The 24,420-nt window shown below is 34.7% G+C and overlaps 5 protein-coding genes across 5 annotated transcripts; 3 read left to right on the top strand and 2 right to left on the bottom strand.

Annotated features, from left to right (window-relative positions):
• Positions 1–875: 875 nt before the first annotated feature.
• RO3G_03154 (uncharacterized protein) lies at positions 876–1,777 on the bottom strand (the record flags this gene model as incomplete). Its single annotated transcript, XM_067657745.1, has 2 exons — positions 876–1,487; positions 1,553–1,777. The coding sequence occupies 2 exons, from the start codon at positions 1,775–1,777 to the stop codon at positions 876–878; spliced, it is 837 nt and encodes a 278-aa protein (XP_067513846.1).
• Positions 1,778–4,719: 2,942 nt separating this feature from the next.
• Positions 4,720–6,114, top strand: RO3G_03155 (chitin deacetylase; the record flags this gene model as incomplete). The annotated part of the gene is made up of 2 exons (XM_067657746.1): positions 4,720–5,511; positions 5,566–6,114. 2 exons carry the CDS (start codon positions 4,720–4,722, stop codon positions 6,112–6,114), a joined length of 1,341 nt encoding a protein of 446 aa, XP_067513847.1.
• A 1,912-nt stretch (positions 6,115–8,026) lies between these two features.
• RO3G_03156 (uncharacterized protein) lies at positions 8,027–9,335 on the top strand (the record flags this gene model as incomplete). Its single annotated transcript, XM_067657747.1, has 2 exons — positions 8,027–8,267; positions 8,437–9,335. 2 exons carry the CDS (start codon positions 8,027–8,029, stop codon positions 9,333–9,335), a joined length of 1,140 nt encoding a protein of 379 aa, XP_067513848.1.
• Positions 9,336–12,509: 3,174 nt separating this feature from the next.
• Positions 12,510–21,311, top strand: RO3G_03157 (uncharacterized protein; the record flags this gene model as incomplete). Its single annotated transcript, XM_067657748.1, has 17 exons — positions 12,510–13,116; positions 13,171–13,472; positions 13,650–13,797; positions 13,981–14,213; positions 14,266–14,580; positions 14,662–15,879; positions 15,933–16,466; positions 16,520–16,682; positions 16,747–17,014; positions 17,082–17,892; positions 17,974–18,274; positions 18,327–18,631; positions 18,692–18,911; positions 18,973–19,253; positions 19,313–19,973; positions 20,053–20,992; positions 21,044–21,311. The coding sequence occupies 17 exons, from the start codon at positions 12,510–12,512 to the stop codon at positions 21,309–21,311; spliced, it is 7,575 nt and encodes a 2,524-aa protein (XP_067513849.1).
• A 1,833-nt stretch (positions 21,312–23,144) lies between these two features.
• Positions 23,145–23,893, bottom strand: RO3G_03158 (uncharacterized protein; the record flags this gene model as incomplete). The annotated part of the gene is made up of 2 exons (XM_067657749.1): positions 23,145–23,658; positions 23,718–23,893. The coding sequence occupies 2 exons, from the start codon at positions 23,891–23,893 to the stop codon at positions 23,145–23,147; spliced, it is 690 nt and encodes a 229-aa protein (XP_067513850.1).
• Positions 23,894–24,420: the final 527 nt, after the last annotated feature.

A 24,420-nucleotide genomic window follows, 5' to 3' on the forward strand; every position in this document is an offset into this window, starting at 1 on the left:
AAAATGCAGTGCATGAAAAGACTGTTTGATACTGTCATAGATTTATGAGTGATTGCATGCATCGTCTTATATAAGTTGTCTAAGAAAGGCAGTATGTCTGCAGTATTGTTTATAACCTTGTAACACTAGATATATTAAGGCAGGACTTCTTTTATAGTAAATTATTCAAAAAAGGAGACATAATGTTAATTTTACTGTTTAAAAAAAATGAATAGAAGTTGCATATTAATTCATTTGTATCATATATTCTTTCTTTCTCACAGGAGAGGAAGGCGAGTGTCAACCGAGTGATAGTAACTGATTCAAAAAAGATGTTAAACTATCCAAACAGTGCTACCCTTTCGTTATCGTAAACTATTCTCTCCATTTTTGTTTCTTAATTTCATAACCCTCTAATGAACAAATTTTAATAATAACAAAAAAAAAAAAAAAAAAAAAAAAAAAAAAAAAAAAAAAAAAAAAACCAGCAAATTAAGGCCTTTTTGTAAATTTTCTAAACTTTGTGTAAAAATAAGTAGTGTGTCGTCTATAGCATTAGATTTGCTTCGGATATTATTTTTGTACAAATTTACATCATTGACCACAGACACCCAACTGTCTATTTTCTCCATTAACAAATTAATATGTTTCTAAAGTAAAGCATTAAGCTTAGAATGTATCTAGAATACATTTAGTCAAATTATCCGAGTTGTATTTATAATTTTTTCAAAAATAGGAATATTTGACAGTTAATGTACTACATGATCGTTAATCTTGTATGACATATTCCAAAAATAAAATAAAATAAAGTAAAAAAGCACGGATCCTAATATCTTAGAAAAAGGATTGTATAAAGCAAAATCACTCAAAGAAATATTTATTAAAATATTTACATATCACATTGTTACAGCGGCTTTATGAAATTCCCTAAATCCAATCAATGCTTCAAATTCATCTTCTGTTAAATCAACTACATCATCTTCGTCTGAATTACTCGAGTTGCTAATGTCTTCTAGACGGTCAATTGAGCTAAATAAGTCTTGAGCAGATAGTCTCCTTCGCGGCTTGCAAGTATTAGGTAAAAATGTACTAAAATCTGAATCTACTGCTTTGGCATCAACCTGCTTATTATAGCTGCGTTTATGGGAGGCAAATATGACCCGAGGAGCTACGCGAGAGCGGGAGGACTGCAAATGCGGCTTATAGGGTAAAGGTGAGAGAGATCTGCGATCATCGACTAAGGAAAATGTTTCATCAGCTGCAGTTTCAGAGGATTCACTATCCTCTTCTGAGTAATACTTGTGTCGCTTTGTGGCGCGTTCTGGATTGATTCTTGTTGTGCTGTTTCGTTTATTAGAAAGACGTTCATATCCACTCTTTGAATCCTTCCCTCGCTTGTTTGTAAAGCCGTCTGGATTTTTATATGGACACCTTTCGGCATGTTGTCTCATATTGTCATTTCGAGTAAACATCCGATTGCAGCCTTCAACAAAGCATTGATAGGGTTTCTGACAGAAAGATAAAAAAAGAAGTAAGTATTTTGTTTGTAACAAAATTTCTTAACTTAACCTACTTCTCCTGTGTGCTTTCTTTCATGTCTATTCAAATGTTCCTGTCGAGTGAATACCATATTGCAGTCACCATAACCGGTACATCGAAACACTTTAGGGCCTGAGCGGCGGCGACTAGGTGATTTGGATGTGTTGCTTATAGGCTTATTTTCCGAATGTTCATGGTTATTAAAGGAAGGCGCCTCCATTGTGTTGTCTAATTCGTTTTCAAGGGAATTTTTTGTCATTTTGGGCGTAATTTGAAATTTTTTGTAATAGTGATCCGTTCGATCTGCTTAGATGGTAAGGTCTAGTGAAGCAAACGACAAAACAACAAAAATCGATCAAATTTTATATGTTCCTTGGGAGGGGGTTTAGTTCCTTATTAGGGTAAATCAGAAAATACGTCAACTGGTTTTTTTGACATATTTTTGATGAAGTGAATGAAACATAGTATTTCAGAGGCAATCCTGCAACCATTTCAAATCGATCTGGTTACCTTTATTACTTTCTGTAGGCAAATAACATAATTATTAAATGGATCTAATGAAATATTGATTAAAAAGTAAAATGTCACCTTCAGTAATATTAATTTAAAGACCAGCTTTCAAAATCATCCTTTTCTACCGAGCCCGAATGTTGTATGCATGTAAACACGTACAAATGAATGCCTACGTGAAATAAATTTGAGGTTTAAGCATAAATTTTACATATTAATAACTAAGCATAAATTTTGCTTCATGCTCAAGAAACCATTGAATGTGTTTCAGACCAATAATAGACAGGTTTTCCCTTTCTAGAGTTATAGACAATTTTGCTTCATAAAAAATATAGATACACATCTTGAGTGAGCACTCCTGAAAAAGACGGTTTTTTAAAATAATGTTATGGGGTGGAAGCAGGTATGCTCGGATACTGAAGCTATTTAAAGAGACATATAAAGAGAGGGGGGTTTTTTTTTGCCATGTTGGAGTATTTCTTTTACTTTTGGTTGCTTCTGACACGCAAAGAAACATGGGTTTTGTTTTTACTCTTGATCATCATACATTGATATATCTTATTTGTAAAAGATAATATCAGTAACTTATTTGGATCTTTGCCTTGGTAGGGGAATTTCTTATGATGTATTAAGATGGCTATTTAAGGAAGGAATTTACGACAGGAAGAATTCCATCAAGAGAAAAAGAGAGGAACAAAAAAAGAGCGGGTTGCACACTATAGCTTTCATTCATATTGTTTTTCCTAATTGTATATGCCGGAACCACTATAACTGTTGCCAAATTGAAATTTTATGTAATAAGCTCAGTATTGAAATTCTAATGCAATATACGATAGTTCATTAAGCTATTTGGTAAAAAGTATGACCCTTTAAAGCTAAATAACATTCATTTAAAAGAGTCTAAGCAAATGGCTAAAGGGCTTATAAAGCAATAGCATTGATAATTCTGGGGATCATTGTTCAAATGATGGTTATGCTAACCTCCGTAATATCAGATGCCTTGAAAGAAAAAATAATGTCTCTTAATAAGAAACCATACTATGCATTATAGTTATCGTATTTTTCAATCAAAAGGGATGATGTCTTGATTATTTTTTTGCAGCATTTTTATGATTTGAAATAGTTTTATCCTATCTGGTGATTGCAAACCTGAATGCCAATTTTCAAAATGTTTCACGGTAAATTATCACAGTGTGATTCGTATGTTTTATGTTAAACAATAAACTGGTTCAACTTCACTCTACCTTCACTTTTTTACTTCTCTTCTTTTAGTATTAAATCAATGGATATGATATCAAATTATTTACTAATAATCTTGACAGCCATTTTAGCGATTGCACGTGCCTGAAATACAACACAAATTGACAACAGAGATTTGTTTACTATTGTGAAAAAGGCTGTTTATTGGACAAGAGCAGTATGATGGTTTTATACTCCATTCAAAATTTTAATACAAGTCAGAAAAGTTTTATAAAATGGCTATTTTTACGTTAAAAATGAAGTCAAAAAGACTACTAAATTAATTACTTTTTTATTTATCACAAGGTTGTATTTAATCAAGCAGTAAAAATTAGATCTTTACATAAGGAGATGAATATGCACGGACAGGCTATATACTATTACTTGTGTTTAATTAGAGTTGAGTTTTTGAATTAAAAATAGATTGCAGCTGTTTGTTCCCGGTATTTTAATAATGCAATTATACCAAAAGAACTTGTATTTATGTAAAGCAGATGATGTTTTCTACAGACCTTTCACTTGTGAAGTAAGAAAATGAGTAGACTCGAAAGAACTCAAATTTAACAAAACGAGACTGTGTTTAGAAATAAAAACACTCGAGCTACAGAATATTAAAATAGCAGTTCCAGAATAAAATGTATCGTTACACAAAGTTGTGCTATATAAAAAAAAAAAAAAAAAAAAAGACAGCTGAAAACAACCTAGTGGGAGTTCAAAAGAGTACAATAGAAAAATACAACAAGAAGAAGAAATGAGCATTTGTTTAAATGCAAAAACAAATGTTACTTTCATTTATCTTTTTACATGTTCACGTTTGAGAGAATTAGAACAATTGTTTTGTGACGTAACTCAAAGGGGTAAAACGTTGTTCACCTTTTCTACAAAACACTACATTCACATTTCTCTTAAACGGATCGTTTATTGTCAGAATAATTGCGGTCGATCTTCTATTAATCCATGCTTGACATTCATTTCTTGTTTAGGGAATGAATCCAAACTGAAGATAAACGAAACAGTAGGACTTTAATAAAGCCAGTTGCTTGTGTGTCAGACGATTGCCAACAAAGTTCTTATTCCACGATGGTGAATATACAAAAAAATTAAATTTATTCCCGGAATAGGAACTCTGTCTGAGAATACATACAAATGTAGGTAATTTAAAAGTTTAGACTGCACAAACTTCTGAAAATTCTCGTTTTTTTTTCCTACTTTAGACAGATTATCACAAAAAGGAAGCACCGTTAATGGATCATTTATATTGTGTTACCTTATAAATTGTAAGTAAATGGAAAATAAACTTATAGTGTACAAGATCAAATTCAGTTCCGCTTTTCGGCTATAAATTGCCCAACAGAATAAAAAGCTCAATAAACTCAAAGCTCTTTTCTGTATTCTTTTCTTTTTGTATTCTACACTTTCTTTACCCCTTGACACTCCTTCTTTATAGACAAGATGTACATTAAAACTTCTGCCATTGCAATTGCCCTTTTACAAGTAGCTTGCTTCGCTGAAGCTGCTAAGAAGACTTCAAAGAGCAGCAAGTCTTCCAAGCTTGACAAACCTCAAGATTACTGGAAGAACTTCAAATCTTTGGTTGATCCTAACAATATCACTATTGCTGATATCCCCCAAACTACATCTACCAACCCCAGCGATGAATGTAAATGGTACGAACCCCCTAGCAACTTTGTCTACAACACCAAAGAATGGCCCAACCTTTGGGAAATTGCCACTTCCAATGGTATGACAAAGACCTCTGAATTCCAAGCCCTTAACAAGTCCATTGACTGGACCAAGGCCCCCAAGATTCCTGTCCGTAAGGCTGGCTCTGATGGTGGTCTTGACATGACCAGTTACTCTGACAGTGACCCTGACTGTTGGTGGTCTTCTTCCACTTGTACCAAGCCCAAGCACAAGGATATCAATGAAGACATTTACGCTTGTCCTGAACCTGAAACCTGGGGTCTTACTTACGATGATGGACCTAACTGTTCTCACAATGCTTTCTATGACTACCTTGAGCAAAACAAAATCAAGGCCAGTATGTTCTACATTGGTTCTAACGTTGTTAACTGGCCCTATGGTGCTCAACGTGGTGTCAAGGCTGGTCACCATATCGCTGATCACACTTGGTCTCACCAATTGATGACTACTCTTACTAACGATGAAGTTTTGGCTGAACTTTATTACACTCAAAAGGCCATCAAGATGGTTACTGGTGTCACTCCCCTTCACTGGCGTCCCGTAAGTTTAAGAAATACAAATTAAGAACATCTTTTTTTAACCTTTCATGTTTAGGCTTTCGGTGATGTTGATGACCGTGTCCGTTGGATTGCCACTCAACTTAACTTGACTACTGTTCTCTGGAACCTCGATACTGATGACTGGGCTGCTGGTTCTAGCAAGACTCTTGATGAAGTTAAGGCTACCTACGATAGCTATGTTGAAATGGGTTCCAACGGTACTTTTGCTACTAGCGGCCAAATTGTCTTGACTCACGAAATTGACAACACCACCATGTCTCTTGCTATGGAATACTTGCCCAAGATCAAGGCTGCCTACAAGAACGTTGTTGATGTTGCCACCTGTATGAACATCACTTACCCCTACCAAGAACACAATGTCAGTTTCGCTCCTTTTGGTAGCGCCGCCGACGAATCCACTGCTACTTCCACTGATGCCACTGCTTCTTCTGCTAGTGCTTCTGCTGCTGCCACTTCAGATGAACCTGGTACCACTGTTATCCCCCTTGCTGCCAATAAGGCTCAAATCGCCTCTGCCGGTATTCAAGTTAACCCTAACAGCTTAGTATTCGCTGCTTTCGTTGCTGCTGCTTACTTCTTTTAAATTTTGCGATAAACATTTTTAATTTACATAAATCATTTTATTCCTAAACATCTGTGTTTCTAGTATTTTTTCATACAATAATAAAAAAATGTAACTAACTTTTTCAGTGTACATACGAATTGTGCAAAAAAAGTAAAAAAGCACATGTAAAACTTTATTTAGTGCAACATTGAGTAAGTGTACGTAACCTTTAGTAATGCGAGGATTCAGAAGCCTGGACAACAAAAAACCTATTAGAGTATGTAAGATAAACAACTAGAGTCGTAATACATAGTCAATCCTTCCATCCAAAAGTGGCAAAGCTTTTTGTTCTAAGGCAACATATCAACACTTGTTATTGTGGATTTTTTGCGAAAGGGATTTGAAGACATGAGCAGCGGAGTAGGATCTTTCTGTTAATGCATTATGAAATAAATCATAAAATAGACAAGAGAGCAGAAGAAAAACTTTATGTAATCATCTATCCTAATTGTATTCGGTTTAAACGGCCTTTCACAGTGATTCCATCGTCAATTGGTCGATTTTTCGAAAACAGTTGTCGAGCTTTAGAGAGAATTCGTTGTTTTTCGAGTTTAGCTTAACCCAAATTCTACATAAGCTGGCTGCGTGATAATTGGAAACTAAAAACCGAATTTCAATCCATTTCGAGATTTCCGTTTTCAGCATGAATCAACAAATACGGTTAAATAAATAAATTTTGTTAATTGTAATAAAATAAAAGATCAACAATGAACACATAACGATTTGATAGCTGAATTGCCCTGGCCAGTTCAAGTAGATAAAAGAAGCTAAAAGCCCTTTTAAGACAAAAGGTAAAAAAGGATAGGCAAAAGTAATAGAAAATCAATATAAAAATGCATGTAAAGGAGAGTTAATGCAATCCCAAGTGGACCATGGTGTACGTTGAATGAATCGACAAATTGTCCATATGTATGAAGTTGTTTCCAAAGAGTGTTGTAGCGATTAGGTGATAGTATTCATGTTTCGATAACAAATAATAGAGATGGGTTAGTAGCAATAGTAAGGATGGGTTGAATTGCTTGTTTAGGAAGACCGGTGATATTAAATAATGAAATACTTGAAGCAATCATGATTAAATGACACTTTTGGGTGTTTTGTCCAGTAAAGAATGATATATCTTCCCATACCGTCATTCTTCTCGACTGGAAGACGGTTGTGAGGAGTTTCTCCTGAAAATTGCTGCAGGTTCCAAGAAATGGTGTTGGTTAATTTGATCTAAGGTGGTCTTAGAGATCCAGTTCTATTCATAAAAGTATTTCGTTACAGCACATTTTGATTGGCGTACGAATATGTTCAAGAGCTTTTTTCATGCGCACTTGGTGAGATCCCTCAGCTTTCGCATTTTTTTTTATGTTTTTAAGCAAACAGGAGAGTTTGGGATCCTTAAATACCTTGCCGCCACAAGGATTAAAATCATGCTTGAGTGCAATATTGAATCGTCTTAGTTGTGCTTTCCTGTTATTCTCTTTCTTTTTGGGTAGGTGGTTTTGAACTGAGCAACATATTTGTTTACTAAATTGTTTGTCGCCTGTGTTTCACTATCAAATTGTCTTATAAACAATTTGGTTTGCTCATTATTATCATCCACAAATTGCGCGAGTGAGGCGCGACTCTTGGTTCCTTTCAAATAGTCTCCAATACCTGCAAGAAATACTACGGTTAATCCATTCATTCTTCCTCAATGCAAATTTTACTTACTTCTAGAAATAAAAGACATGTTTTTACCAAATTAGAATAACGAAAGCGAATAATGAAAAAAGATACAGTGCTTCCACTGTCATTTGGACACTTTTTTGAAATCATTGGTCGGAAGTTAAAAACCAATTGGTGGTCATTTGTTTAAACTTTCTTTTTCTTTTATTATTATTTTACTTTTACAATGAGCCATAACATGAACACTCTCTTTTTCTATGAAGACGGTACTGGTGGCATTTTTGACGAGCAAGGTCAGGAAGCACCGAGCTACGTCGAGGATAAATCATTTCGCTTGAAAAAATTGACAGATCTTCGAAAGTATATCAAAAACCAAAAAGTTCAGGTTGAAACAAGATCTCCAGCCGACACTGAGATGAAAGAGGCTGAGCCTAAGAAGGAAAGAGATCTGCAATATAACGTTTATACGTTCGAAGATCGTAAGCGTTATTTTTATTTTTCAAAGGAAAAACTCATGAAACCAAAGCAAGCAGCCATAGCAGCCAATGTCAATTACGACACTGCTCGCAAGTGGAAACAAACATATGAGGATGATCCTGAGAGAAATATCCTAGTTAAAAAAAACCAATAAAACCATTTATAGAATAGTTAGCCAGCTAAATGAAGCCCATAAGTCTCATTTAATCAATTTTTTTGACGAAGATTCTACGGCAACAATTCAGGACGCTGTAGAGGACTTGACTGCGAAGTTTGCGAACTTGGATATAAAAAAGTCAAGGGTAGCCGAGTTTATGAAGGAGGAGTGCAACCTTAGTATTAAGGTTGTAGGTCGACATCCTGTTGCCAGAAACAAAGAAGAAAACCTTCAGAAACGAGCAGATTGGGTTGAAAAATGGGTTCAAAATGGTATGGACTATCTCAAGAACTGTATATTTGTTGATGAGTCCGGATTTGGTATCAACATGCGTCGTAGTCGAGGCTGGTCACCACGCGGTTCAAAGTCAATCACTGAGACTCCGTCGACAAAAGCTACTTCGCATAGTGTTCTTGGTACAATTTCGGCAATCGGTGTTGTGAATATGAAGCTAAGAGAGTCTGGAAATTTGAAGAGAAGAAAAGTAGTGGGAGCTACAAAAAGAAAGGCACCTGAGGATCAGTTGTCTGTACCCAAGGGTACTATAGGTGAACATTATCTTCAGTTCATTAGTGATACCATGGATATCATGGATGGGTTTTCAGAAATGAAAGATTACTTTATCATTATGGATAATGCTCCAATTCATGTCCCTGAAATAATTGATCCAATAATCATCCAGCGAGGCTACATCCCAGTGTACCTTCCACCCTACTCGCCGGAATTAAATCTAATCGAACAATTCTGGTCCATCATAAAAACTAAAGTAAGACGAACCAAGCTTAGTGATATAGAAACTCTTACTGCTAGAATAGTTGAGACTAGTGAAGCTGTACCAATTGTTCATCTTGAAAACATTATTCAGCATTCAGTAAATCAGTTTGAAAAGTGTCAAAATAAAATGCCCTTATAAACTTTTAAAAAATGACCAAACGATTCTAAAAAAAAGACCATTTGAATCTCAAAAAAATGACCAATTGAGATTTAAACAAATGACCAATTGGTTTTTAACTTCCGACCGATGATTTCAAAAAAGTGTCCAAATGGCAGTGGAAGCACTGTATGCTTTTTCATACCTTAAATGGGTAAGCTCCTTATGTAATGTAATTAAATTAAATGTGATAAATACTATCAAGTAAAACGAATCAACATAGTGTACAAGCACAATTACTCTAAGCTAGGTTTCGAGTGATAGAATAGTAAAAGAGTTTATATTTTTTGCTTTGTTTTTACTTTTAAAATTAAAATCGTTCCATTTGATTGCTGGTGTGACAAATCGCGATATCAATGCTGGGAACGACTAAAATATATAACCGTTTAGCTCCCTTTTAGATGAGAATGTAAATAAAATTTACTTCTTTTTTTTTAACGAAAGAAAATAAAAATTATATTTCTAGGGGAAATTTAAAATCTCTGGAATAAGCATAGAATGGTTAATTCTATTTGGAGTAATACCCTTGCAGCATCTCCAATTGATGACTGCGGACAATGAATAGCTGTTTATGCTGACAATGAACAATTTTATTCGCTCCCCCCATTTTTCAGCCAATGGCGCATTATTTTCAAGAATGAACATTGTGCCTATTTCTTTTATGTGCATTGCATTATAAAATTTGGAGAAACGCGACACTGCTTTCTGGAAATAGTGTATATATCAATTCTGAAGAACATACAGTAATTAAAGGACGATGGTTCAAAACAGGTTGTAAATAAAAATGAATACTCTCAATAATGACTATTCTTGCTGTAATAAAACGTTACTATAAAAAAATGATCAATCAAATCCTAAAGGTCTCTAGTATTTCTTTTGGTTTTGTAGGATGTGCTTTGATTGATTAGAACTATTTGTATTATTAATATTGAAAAGGTAGGACTATATTTCGTTGCATATAAAAAGAAAAGTATCAAAGGATTTGGCAAGTTAATGAATCCAAGTTATTTGTCTTGTTTGTAATTCATTTTTGCAAGCATGCTTACTTTTGCAAATTGCTTCATTTATGCTTTTATTGCTTATAACTTGACTTTATCTCCTAACTTGGATCAAATAAGTATTGAATTTCGAGTATAATTTCTCTTGTTTCATACGAAAACCATTATACGAAATTAAAATCCAGAAAGTGAGCTGCATTATCTTTTACTGTTTTAGTCAAACAGTTTTGGCTTTTTGGTTCAAGAAATTGCTAACCTGACAACATACAATCATTATTGAAAAGAATTCTATTGTTTTCTCATATAAAAAAAAAGAAAAAAAAAAAAAAGAAAGCTAAACTTTGATGATAAAAAATAATTGATTTAAATGTCTTACAACGTGTAAGGAATGAAACAAAACTATTCTATGTTTTTAAAAAATTGATTGACAAGTCTATTTTTGCTAAAGAAAAAGTTTGAGTTTTTATTAAATCAAAATATATATTATCTTTGAATATATGTTTTATATTGTAATAACGTTGAAATAAGATAAAACAATAAATATATTCAAAGGGTAAACAGAATAAATTAAAGACTGTTAATCTTACTTGTTTAGAAAAAAAAAAAAAAAGATAATTCAACATGTCATCATATTTTGCATGTAAATAAACGAGTGATTTTGAGAATGGTGAGTTTAGTAAAGTACATTACCAAACATGGTTTGACCTGCATTATACGGATTTTAAAATAAGGGGAACTGGTTCCAAACAAACAAATAAAAAGTTTGATTTTATTTAAGGGATAACACTTTAATTAAGAACAAGTATTGAAATCTGAATGTGAACTTGAAACATAATGTATTAATACAAACGAATATTAGCCATCAATTCAATAGCAACTGTCAGATAATACAAATTTGATCCAATAGGCTACACAACCAAAGATGCAAAGACAATCATTATTCAAGTATTAATGAAAAAAAAAAAAAAAAAAAAAAAAGAAAGAGCATGCAAAAATGATAGCTAAAAACAAAGCTTCACTAATAGCACGTATTATTATTTTGCAAACTGATATAACCCAGTTGCCTTGACAACTTCTATAAAAAAGGGTTATCCTGATTACACTACTCCTTAAAGATAAAAGGCTAATGTTACTAAACAGTAAAAGAAAGAGAGATAAACAATCCTAATTAAAGTAAAATAACAGAATTTTTATAAATACCAGACTAGTATATCTGTTATTTATTTCTTTGGCTTGAACAATAAATTGTATAAAGCCTTTACAACGAAATAACTATAAAAAAAGAATAAGCAGGATCATTTTGACGCGCATTTAACTACTTGAACCTATCTTGAAATAAAAACATTTAAATGCTAAGCTAAAAAATTAAAGTCCACTCGTTAAAAAGTTTTTATCTTTGAACGCAAAGTATTTAAAGAGTTTGTATTAGAATGAACGCGTATCGAAAATATTTTTTTGTGCGTCAGTCAAATTAGTAAATCAGAGAGGAAAAAAAAATGGGGGGAGGGAAGCAAACAAATTTATTTTATTGTCCGCATAGATAGAAAGAAAGGCAGCAGTAAGAGTTTTATTTAACCGTTCCTTTTTTATTCCCTTTTTTCGAAAAAATCAATTTTCTTCTCTCTTTTTTTTCTTTCCCGACAAGATCTAATTGCAAATCACATAACCTTCTCCTTTTGAATGCTATAGATGAGTCCAGACACAAAACTTATTGCGAGTTTAGTGAATCGTATACTTGTTAGGGTAAACGTTTAAAAAATTAAAATTTATATAAAAGCAGAAAAATAATGAAAGCTTGGTTACAGCTACCTAGCAATAGTGGAAAGAAATTAGATGCATTAGAAAATGATCCTTTAGTCAATCAAACGTGAGTTGATATAAACCCATTACTATTCTCTCATTTAAAGCTTTCTTTTTTTCTTTTTCTTTTTTTTTTTTTCAACACCATTTTTTTAGAGGTAACCAAAAAAAAAAGAAAGAAATACCAACTGCGGGGAATTAAACTTTTTTAAAAAAAATAGTTACTGCTTTGATTGAATTATCAAAGTTTAGATTACCGACAATTACAATTACCTTACTGAATTTATTAGACAGTATTAAAGTAAATAAGAGAGTTAAGGTTATAAGGAGTTATTCTTATCCTTTCTTATTTATTTAGATGCCTTCTAATGAAGAGAATTTTCCACTTGAAAACCTGCAATCACAATTATTCGTTTTACGTTTATTATCAGCCTGTATGCAATACCATTGGCAGTGTATGCGTGATTCAAAGTGTGATAATCCTTCTACAGCAAAGAATAGCTATGAAGGATCAATACACAGCTTCGATAGTTCCAATCATCAAAGTAGATGGTCATTTAACGATGGACCATTGCCTTTAGAAATGGATGATCCACCACCTTTTGAGGACTCATTAGCAAAGTCAATCATGAATGTTATGTCCCGTATAATGCATCAAACAACTGTTATGGAAGAAAGAGAATACGGCCAAGCTACCAACCATGTAACTCAAATCACTCGATCTGAATACTATACACCTAGCAATATTTCAAGGACATCAGCAGATATTGTATTGGACATTTATAAGGCATCTAGCAGAGTAATAACATATCTAAGTGCTAGTAATTGGAATATAGTTTTTACAAAGATCAAAGCGCGTATACTGTACTTATCAACCACAAGTGATGAAAACCCTGAAACATCAGATATGAGATTACTTGAGTGTTGCTCATTAAATTCTAAACGTTTGGCAACCGTCTTGACAGGTAAGGATGCATTGTTTCTATTTTGCGTATTGTTAACACATTTTCCTATTATAGAATTTTGTAACAGCTTTATGCACTTGAAAAAAGCGACGCAATTAATCGTAGCAGCTACTTTGCGCAGATCTATTTGGGGCTGGATTGAAACATATCCTGGTGAATTTATGCAACTGTGTCAAAGCCAAAAGAAACTAGATGGTGGACCAGATATATTATTCGAAATCTGTCTATCCTTAGCTGATACAACAAGAAAGAAGGCAATCTTGTGGCCATTACAGACCATGCTATTAGTTCTTTGTCCAGATATCCTTTATTCCTTAGACTCTCCCGATGTTGCAAGATCAGTAAATTCTAAAAAGGTAAAAGTCTCATTTTATACATGTTAAACATTATTCAGTAATATATGTCTTTCATTTTTGTATAAAAAGGCCATGTTCTTAAACACATTAAGAACGTCTTTAAAAGGAGGTAGGATGGCAGAACTGGCGACTATTTGTTATGTGGATATTTGTAAAGCTGCAACTTATGTATCAAAGACAGATTCTTCAGCTCTTCGACGTATCGTACCTGAAGTAGAAAACGAGCTAAGAGGACAATTATTTGATTCAGAGAAGCCTTTGATTGCTGATAGTTTGATGAACGGTCTTGGGATCATCATTGATCATCGAACTCTTTTGGCAGATTGTATGGTAGCCATGTTTCGATTGAACCCGCGACAAGCTTTACGCAACATATTCTCTTCTTGTTTGGATAGCCGTGCTCCTACTTTATTTAAAATCAGTTTAGTCAAAGCATGTTTGGCTATAGCATCAGAGGAAAACAGACTCCCTTGGAACCCATCTATTGTTACTTTATATGATTCATTAGCTGGCCCATTAAGAAAACTCTTTGTTGAGTTTGCAAACAAAGACTTTTCAAAATTAGACATGAACGGCACGAGCTCTGTGTCTAATGCTAGAAAACAAAACATCATGAGCTCAACAACCGATAAAAGATCAAGAAGAGAAAACATTGTTCGAGTGGATCAAAACAGTGAAAGATTGGAGTTGATTTTGGATATGTTGCGGCTATACCAGACAGATCCAAAACTTGCAATTCGAGTAAAAAAAATATATATATTAATAACCTAAACATCCAACACATGTATCTTAGGGAAATGACAATGAACGACTTGAACAAAATGCAATGGCTATGGTTGCCATTACCAATTGTCTTCGTGAACCAGATCAATATGTTAGAGATGCGGCAGCAATGTGCTTGTTCAAACTACACTCACCGGATTACATCTTAGAGTGGGGTCCAACTCCTATCTTTATGGAATCCTTTTGGAAAGTCGGTTCTCAAGTCATATTCACCTTAGCTAAGCAACTACTGGATATGAGAGAAAGAGATGATAGCCTAAAACGTTTATTGGATTTATTAAAAAGATTATTTGAGGCCAGAAATGAATTTCTTAAAGCAAATCAAGTAAGATGCTCAAAAAAAAAAAAAAAAAAAAAAAAAAAAAAAAAGAGAGAAAGTAATAGAATGATTAACATCTATTAACAGGATGTTGCCACTCAAGGATCTGATGCAAAGGAGCATTTACAATGTGCTATAGCTATAGAAGTTGCACTTTTAGTTCTGCTTTGTTCTTCAGATATTGAAATTTGTTCTTCAGCTATTGATTGTTTTGGACTTGTCTGTATTGAAGCTCAATTAGTGGACAGTATGGATGATACCCATCAGACGCTTACAATGGCTGTAGAAAATCTACCTATCTATCGAGAACTTTCTTCTAATAATGTCATTGTTACTGGACGTAAATCGCAACAAAAGCAAATTCGTCGTTTACTACGTATGATGACTCACTATGCACCTGGTAATCTTGCTGCGTGGGAAGAAGTTTATAAAAGATGGAAATATATGATACCTTCTATGATTAAGCCACATGAAGAGTCTAAAGATGAGATCCAAGAAACATCGTCATCCAATACACCAAATAGACGCGCCGGACCTACTTGGCATGATAAATTAAGAAACCCTGCAGCTTTGAATAGACAAGCAAACAGTAATACCTCCATAAACAAAACAGAAACACACGCTACAAGCATGACAACCACCGTCTTGGATGAAGATAGGTTTTCAGAGTGGCAAAATTATGCTGGTTTTTTGGCCGCCTTAGGAGGAATTTGCTTAATGGCCGATGCAGGCCATACAGCCCCTACTTCACCTTCTGGTACTAGAGCAGGTTTTGCTGATGGCACAGCATTAAGACGCGTTTCAGCCCCTAATGAATCTGTAGCTATGGTCAACAGATTTGTTGTGGACATGGTTGATTTATTATTATGTGACAACATTATTATTCGTGAATGGGTCAAAGAGATTTTAGGAACTGATCTATCTCCAGCTCTATACTCAATGCTATTTAGATACATGGAAACAGTCCTGGCAAAATATTTTGGCCCTGATGGCGATCCAATCTGTAATGCAAGCAATACCTTGTTTGTTGAACAAGCCATTAGCGTTTTGAAACTTATATTGGACCGCATGGAGGGATCGTTTGAAAATCTATTGACTGTAGACTTTAGTAGCTTGATTGACCAATATGCAAAATATTTAAATAAACTTGGAAATGGACAATCTGCATTAAAGATCAAGATCAAGTTCTGTCAACTCACTGAGGTTTTAATGATGAAGAAAGATAAAGTTACTTTACGACAAGAGTTTAGGTTACGTAACAAGTTACTAGAAATTATAGTAGAATGGACAAGCGACTTCTCTTTGGTAAAAATAAAACAAAATGCAAGCATCTCTTTCTTACTCGTTTTTGTTTATAGAAACCCGATTTAGCCTCTCAATATTCTACTTTTGAATCAACCCAGGGAGAAAAGTTACATAGAGAATTAGACTTGGCATGTTTGAACACGATTGTTGGCTTACTTCATCAGCTCCCTCTTCAATCACCAGATCCTGTGCATGAAGTTGACTCGACGCCTATTAAGAGCAGAATCTTTTTCAAGTATTTTACATTCTTCCTCAAGCTGCTCAACCGATGCAGAGACTCTGAAGCGACAAACAAAAATGATATGATGAAGCGTCATCTTTATTCTGATCACACGAATGTGAAGCACAAGGGAAATATATCAACTTATTTGGCTCCACTTAAAGAAAGTACAATTTTGGCTATGTCAAACCTTTTAAGTGCTAATGTGGATGCCGGTTTAAAATACTCCTTGTCTATGGGCTACCATGACGATCCCCAAATGCGTACTGCATTCATGAAAGTCTTGACAAACATTTTAAATCAGGGTACTGAGTTCGAGACTTTAGCTGAAACGGTTATGACAGATCGCTATGAAAAAGTAATTGATGTAAGTTGATTTACCTCTTGTATATCTTTTTCGTATTTATTTGTTTGTTCTAGATGCTTGCTGGAGAAGACCTTCATATTTCGTTGTCTCTGTGTGAAGTTTGTCCAGCTTCTGATATTGAAGACGCCGCTAATGCCCTTCTGGCGTGCTTTGCTTCTAGAGGAAGAACATTGGATCTATTGAAGGCTGTTATTCATAAAGAAGTTCAAAATACAGGTAATAAGAACTAATTTAGTTAATAATCCAATTGTTTAAAAGTTTTCTTTCTCTTTATCCATAGACACTGAAACAGAACTCCTGAGACGAACAAGTATTGCTACTCGAATTTTATCTGTCTTTGCCAAGCAAAACGGCGCTGACTATGTCAAGTCCGTTCTTCAACCTGTCTTTATAAAATTGGCAGAAAAGTCTCCAGAAGAAAGAACATTTGAACTGGATCAATCTAAAGTAGGTAGTGGAGAAGATGTGGCAAGGAACAAACAGAACGTTGTAAGTGCTACAGAAATGTTTTTAAATGCCATATGTGATTCTGCAAATGAGGCACCAAGGTATATAAAAAAAGGAGTGGAAGGGAAGACGACAAATTATTTGTAGCTAACGCATTTCTAAATCCAGAGCTTTCCGTGAAGTTTGCCATTGTATTCTTACGTCTGTACGAGAACGTTATCCTGAAGCGAAATATACTGCTGTTGGTGCATTCATTTTCTTACGTTTCTTTTGCCCTGCAATCGTTTCTCCTGAATCAGAAGGTCTAATAAAACCAAATACTGTAGTATCTCGGGAAATGAAGAGAGGTCATCTGATTGCAACAAAGGTTATTCAAAATTTGGCTAATAATGTCCTGTTTGGCGCAAAGGAAACCTATATGATTGTTCTCAATGACTTTTTGACGAGCAATATCTACAAGGTCACAAGCTTTTTAAGAGAAATATCAGAAGTCCCACCACCAACCACAACCGTATTGGAGGATGGAAGCAAGGTAGTAGAGGATGTACGACCAGAAATTCGACCAATGGAACAGAAAGATTACAATTGTCTTCACCGGGTCTTGTTTGACAATATGGAACGAGTTTCAAGAGAGCTTGCAACCCGACGTATGCGTCAACACGTTGACCCAGAAACAGCTACTAAGATTAAACAACAATTTGATAAAATGTCAAATCTTATAGCCCAGTTAGGACGACCAACAGAGATATCCAAATCAGAGTTTGGTGGACTCAAAAGCTATGCATTTGCAGCGGCCAATCAACTCTATGCTGATTTCATGCGACGCAACAGTCATCGAAGTGTGGATTTAATTATTTCCAAAAACATTTTCTATGAAGGTGGAGTTTCCAAATTGAATCGGCCTGTATTTTACTATATTGCTCGTAATGTGATCGCTGATTCTATCGACTTTGAACTGCTAGTTTATCATGTATTACAGGTAATTATTACAATGAACTTGTATGTCTTTTTTGTCAGCAAATATGCTAAAGCTTATCTTTTTTTTTTCTTTTGGCAATAGACACTGGAACGTGCATCTAATCGAAGCATTGAAATAGTTTTTGATATGACCCTGTTTACTCAAGCAAACGAGATTTCTAATCAGTATGTTATCCAGCTCGTTCAACTGTTACCTTTTGATGTATATGATAATATAGCAAACATTATCATATATAATCCCAATTCTGACATGCGAAAAGCTGTAAAGAAGTTTCCTCGACCTATTACACACAAGCTAGCCAAACGCTTTAGTTTTGCTGTTACATTGGCTGAAATGTATGAATACATTAATCCAAATGAACTTCGTTTACCAAAGTCAACAAGTAAGACGAAAAAATCATGATAAAAAGCATTGGCAAACCTCTTTCATTTTAGCTTCCTTGGATACAGATCAGAGCCACGTTTTCCATCCTGCTGGTAGAGTAGCGCAAAATAAGGTTAACGTTCCTGTTACAATCAAAGTGAGCGCCGAATATATGCAAGTTATGACTGTTCGCAAGCAAGAATTTCTCTATAATGTTACTACTATTCTCAACGATGTTTACATGATTTCAGATATTGAAGATATTACCATTGTACCGAATACTAGGAATCAAGAAATTGTAAACGAGTTTCATTTCAAGTATAAAGGTAAAACTCAGCATGTATTTACATCAATGAAACGAGATGCCATTGTGAATGTAAGTATAATCGAGTTAAAGCTTGTAAAATAATTAATATCAACGCTCTTTTTCATATAGCATATTCGTCACAATAAGAGACGATTGGAGATGACGAGACCCAACAATATATCCGAAAGAAGCATTCGACCAAATGATGTGCCAGGAAGATTGTTGAATATGGCACTATTGAACGTTGGTAGCGACGATCCAAATCTAAGACTTACTGCATATAATTTATTATATGCTTTGAGTATTACATTTCATTTTGATCTCAGTAATCAATTACTGGATGCAAAAGGTATTTTGGCAAAAATGACACACAAAAGAAAGACAATAAGAAAATCTAATTGTTGTTTTAGATCTTTGCTTACCTGCAAATAGCACTGCATTTGTTGTAGCTATTAGTGAAAAAGTTGCGAAAAGCCAACCTAATCTGACATTGGAATTCTTAAGTGAATGCTTTATTGGCTTCCAAAAATCAAGCGAACCCTTAAGATATTTGTGTCTGGATTATATGATGCCTTGGTTGCCTAACCTATCAAAATTCTGTCATAGTAGCAAAGCAGACAATGACCAAGAAAATTCTAAGACAAAAGAAGTACTCCGTAATTTAATTGATTTAACTATAGCTCGTACTGATGTAAGTGTTTTCTATATTACTTGTCACAAATTTTTAACATGCTATCTGTTGCCTAATAGATGTATAAGCTTATTCAAGCTAAGATATGGAAGACAATAGGACAAATTGATGATATACTCAATTTAGTGCTTGACTCATTTATCCAATTTTCAATTGAGCATGGGGTTGGTTCACAGCAAGCTGAAGCAATGGCTGATACGTTCGTGACTCTTTCAAACATTGCCGTCCGAGGAAAAGTGGTTTCTAGATTACGAAAAGTTTTGCAAAAAACGTCATTCAAACCAACAAGAACATTGACGGATCATTGGACATGGAATGAGATAGCTGCCCTTCTTCGATTAGTTTTGATGCTTTCATTCAATAATCGTGGACCTGTCAAAAGCTATGTACCCGAAATATTTCACATTGTATCTTTAGTTGTTGGTGCTGGCCCAACCCTCATCAGGGCTTCTGTTCATGGACTTGTTGTAAATATTATTCAGTCATTATGTACATGCATGCCCCTTCAAGAAGCAAACTTAAAGAAACTTCAGCTTGTTCTTAGTGAAATTTCTGATACCAAATTTAGACTTTTGTTTGGCTTATTTAAGCCTCACGTAAGCGCATTCACAATTACACAGGAAACACTAACAGATATAGCTGAGCCTATATCGCTTCATGCACTGGAAACTATCGTCAACACTCTATTCGAAGTTTTATCGTACAGTGCTCCCTCTGCTGGTAAGTTAATTTGGTAAAAAAAAAAAAAAGAAAATAACCGAGTTTTGACTTTATATTTGTAAAAAAAAAAAAAAAATAGACATGGCTAATGCTTGGCGTGCACGATGGATGAGCTTAGTAGCAAGTACCGCTTTCCAATTTAATCCAGCTATTCAACCACAGGCTTTTGTTGTGCTGGGCTGTTTAGGACGAGAGGAAATGGATGATGACCTATTATACCAAATTCTAGTAGCCTTGCGAGGAGCTTTGGCCATCTTTAATGAATCTGATCCAAATCTAGTTCTTAGTATAATGATGTGTCTCAAGAATATTGTTGAAAGTCTACCACCAGACTCAAGATACTTACTTTCTTTGTTTTGGGTTGCTGTTGCTCTTGTCGAGATAAATAATGGACCTATATTTTCTATGGCTATAGAGCTCTTACTTTCTGTGTTGCGTGCCATTGATTCCGCAGGTTATTTTACTGGTGAATCTATTGTTGATATCCTGCTCGCAGCTCGTGAACCAATGGCAAATGTAGCTAGACAACTCGACCATTTGTGTGGTGTCAATTTTGATGCGCATTTTTCATTTGCAATCGCAAGTATTTTCCTCAAAGGATTGCGTTACAACAACGGAGAAGAGATTATCTTTCAAGGATTAACTACATTCTTAGATATTGAATGCAAACATACAGATGACATAAGCATGGTCAGTTCACATCAGTTAGGATATCTTGCTGGAATATTACCGCTTGCGATTAAAAACGAAAAATTGAAGGAAGTCTTGAGACTTTCTGGCTTGCTCAATTCTGATTTGGACCTAGACGATGATGATGATGATGATAATTTTGACAATTACGCAAATAGATGTATGTGTATCTTTGAAAAACTGGATGTTACAGACGAAACGACTGCATTGTTATTTGTATCCATGCTCGTCACCCAAATGAATTCGACTGATAGCGTGAATGAGAAGGCTTTCCTGTACGGACTCTTGGCTGAGGCTGCTAGCTCAATGCCTGTTATATTTTCTACTGTGTAAGATTTATTATAGCTTAGATAACTATAGTATTGAACTTTATGTATTAGATATGATTCACTTCTTCCCAAGATGAATCAGGCAGTACTAAACTGTACAAATCAACTAGTTATTGAATCAGTTAAATCCATACTTTTGACAGCATGTTCAGACCCAAGCTTTAGTGATACGACCAGAAAACAGCTTCCTAGTCAAAAATCTTTGTTGGATAAGGCTGGCTTCTCAGCTTTGGCAGATCCTACCTTTGGGGCATCATCGACCAATGTACTGCAAAACGCTAAGTTAGCAAGTGAAGTCATTGAATTAATTATTGCCTAAAAGAAGTTGAATTACCTTCCTAATCGAAACTATATTATACACATACACATATCCTCTCTTTTATACTCCTTTCGTATATACACATACACATATGTATATACATGTATCTTATATATACGATTAAATTATAATAAAAAAGAATTTAATAAATGGTGTCTTCAATACACCTTAAACGTCTGAGCCAGATCAAAAGTAGCACGAAGGAATCAAAAACATCCCTTCAGGATCAAGGGTAAAAGAAGAAAAAGGAAAAAAAATGCATAAAGAGGAGAAGGCAGATTGTAGGCTTCAGTTTCAGTTTTGAGGCAACCAATTTGAATCGTTTTCTGGGGAAAATAAATAGGACAGGGACAGCTTTTGGTGGTGTAGGGCGTTAAATTCGAAAGAATCAAGCATGTGGAAAGCCGATGGAGAAATCAAGGGAAGATCGAATTGAAAGAATGCTGCTTGCTGATGAGTAGCAAATTCAGAAGGAATAAGGGGATCAACAGAAAGTAATACTTATCCTCAGAGACTAGCTTCCTAAAGACATCAACCACAAAGAAAGAAAAGTTGGTAGATTTCATCAGTACATTGAACTCAACTTTGATAATGAAAATAAGTTGGGAGCATTTAGTAAGGAGTTTTTGGTTTTTGATAGAAAAACCAAGGCAGTCTTAATTCGAGCAAGAAAAAAATGGGTCTTTATTCTTACCATATTTGACACTTTTCTTCACTGGGATGCATTTTACTGCCAATGGGGCAATTAAATACTTTTGCAAACTCTATACTATTTCGGAATAACACATTTACTCGAATAGCATCAGGAGCATGTTCATCATAAAGCTACAAAATAAATACAATTAGAAATATTTTTAAAAGACTAAAAAACATTACCGAGTCAGTTTCTGCCTCGGCGGTTGTCTTTGAACAAAAAGAACGAGCAGCGTTAATAAAGAATAATGATTCTGTAGAAAAATTATGTAATCCTGGCAAAATAGGATTGTAGCCTTTTCCTTTTGTCTTTGAAGCAAGATACGCATAATAAGCAGCGGTCAAACCTTCATGGTCAGCAATACTTTCACCAAGCGTTAGCTTGAAAAATGTTAGCATTTATTTTTCTTTATTCCTTTCTGTTTCGCTTTTTACCTTTCCATCTACGAAATAACTTTTTCCGCGTTTATCAGTAATAGAAGCTTTAGAGTATTCATCAACAAAGCACTTTGTTTTTTTGGCATACTTGGCTTTGGTGTCAATAGACCACCAATCCCTTTTCTCCCCATGTTCATCATACTGTGATCCTAAATCATCAAAGCCATGCTTTTCGTGTGTTCAGAGCAGTAAGAGAAAATGCAGCAAGCAACATTTTCTGTTGGTAACTTACAGAATATTCATGGCCTATACTCTGGCCAATTCCAGCGTAATTAAAATAGTCTGGATAATTTCTGTCATAGTTTGGTTTTTGAACAAAGCTAGCACTAACAAATATCTAAAAAAAAGTTGTTTCAAAAAATAACAAATGATTGCAAAGTATATATACTTACGCTGTTTTTAGAGAGTAAGTTAAATGCGTTAACTGTTTGTGGTGTTATGATACCCATCCACGATGTTGAGTTCAATCGTTCACCTAAAGTATCCCAATAAGTTTGTAGTCTCCATCGAGTTGCAGCTCGGTCTGTTTCGTAAAATGTATCAAAATCTGTTTCTAGCCCATGCATAAACTGGCGAATGTCTAGAGGAGAACGCTCATCAGGAGAAAACGTACTATAACCAATTGATGCTTGCATCATACGCAACTAAATGCTTACTTTAGACTTTTAAGGGGAAAAAAAAGGTACTGTATTAAAATCAATGCTAACAAACCTTCTTAGTAGCCGAATTTTTAGTTGAAATATCCAACCAATCTGCGTTTTGAATTCGCTTAATCAACGCACGTTTTATATTTGTTGCCATAGCTTCCAATCTTGCCTTGTCTGACTCACCACCAAACGTGATCATGGAATAAAACCTACCGGCAGCTAAGCCAAATCGCTCCAAGACTTTTTCTATACATATACTAGATCTTGTTTGAAAAGTAGAGTCTGGTATAATCTGGCGAAGCTCAGAATCAAGTTTTGATGCTTCTGTAGCAATCTTGTAAATCATGAAATGATTCGCAATGGCGTCTTTATGTATTGGCCTCGTAGGATCATCAATATTTGCATAGTAACTAAGCTCTTTAAAATATTCAATGTTGTATACTTGAATTGATATGTTGGATGTATCTATGATTTGAGGTATACTAGAAGCAAGGATACCTGTCCAATCTATAAACGCGAACTCGTCCTTAGCTTCATCAACTGTGTAAGTATGCCTATCATAATCAGAACTATATAAATGGTTAGTCGAGTGTTTGTTTACTGGGCTAGAAAAGGGCATTTATATTACATGGATCCAGCCAATTCTACCAGTCTCTCTTGTAAAGAAACTGTGCTGTCCACCATAGCATATAGTTCTGGATTTGAAAGAGTTTCCATGCCTATTTCTTCCATCAATTTGATTCTATTTTGGTCTCTTTCGGTAGAATTTTTTGAGCCAAGGACTGATGATGCTAGATCCATCATTGTCTTGTACTCATATTCTTTATTATCCTTAGGCGGAGTGAGTAGAAAAAACTTCCTGCTGGGGTCTATATTATTAGAATAAATCTCGAGAGAAAACAAACCGCCAACGTCAACAACCATCCCATCTGAGGAATATTGAGGGGAGCTTAGAATATCCATCAAAATAGGCGTTATCTGAAAAGTGTCTTTCCGCTTGATCTGATTTTTAGTTTCGTCTTGTAGAACTTTCAGGTCCATCAAAAATGGTAATAACATGTCGCTTTCATATGTCTGCACATCTACGCAAGCTGTGTAATAGTTTTTTAAAAGTCTAAAGTTTTTCTTGTCAATTTTTCTATTGTTTTTATCATCTACTTGATAGCTTTTTGGTGATATTGTTGCGCTTAGTAAATCTTCATAGCTTCCATCAAAAATTGCCCGTAGCCTTTCTTTATTTCTATAAGCTTCAGCATCCAAGACTCCATATTCTATCAACAGTGAATACAGTTTTTATGAAGGGAGACCATCAATTATTTATATAATTACCT

The sequence above is a fragment of the Rhizopus delemar genome, genomic scaffold, assembly GCF_000149305.1.
Source record: "Rhizopus delemar RA 99-880 supercont3.2 genomic scaffold, whole genome shotgun sequence".
Classification (NCBI taxonomy): domain Eukaryota; kingdom Fungi; phylum Mucoromycota; class Mucoromycetes; order Mucorales; family Rhizopodaceae; genus Rhizopus; species Rhizopus delemar.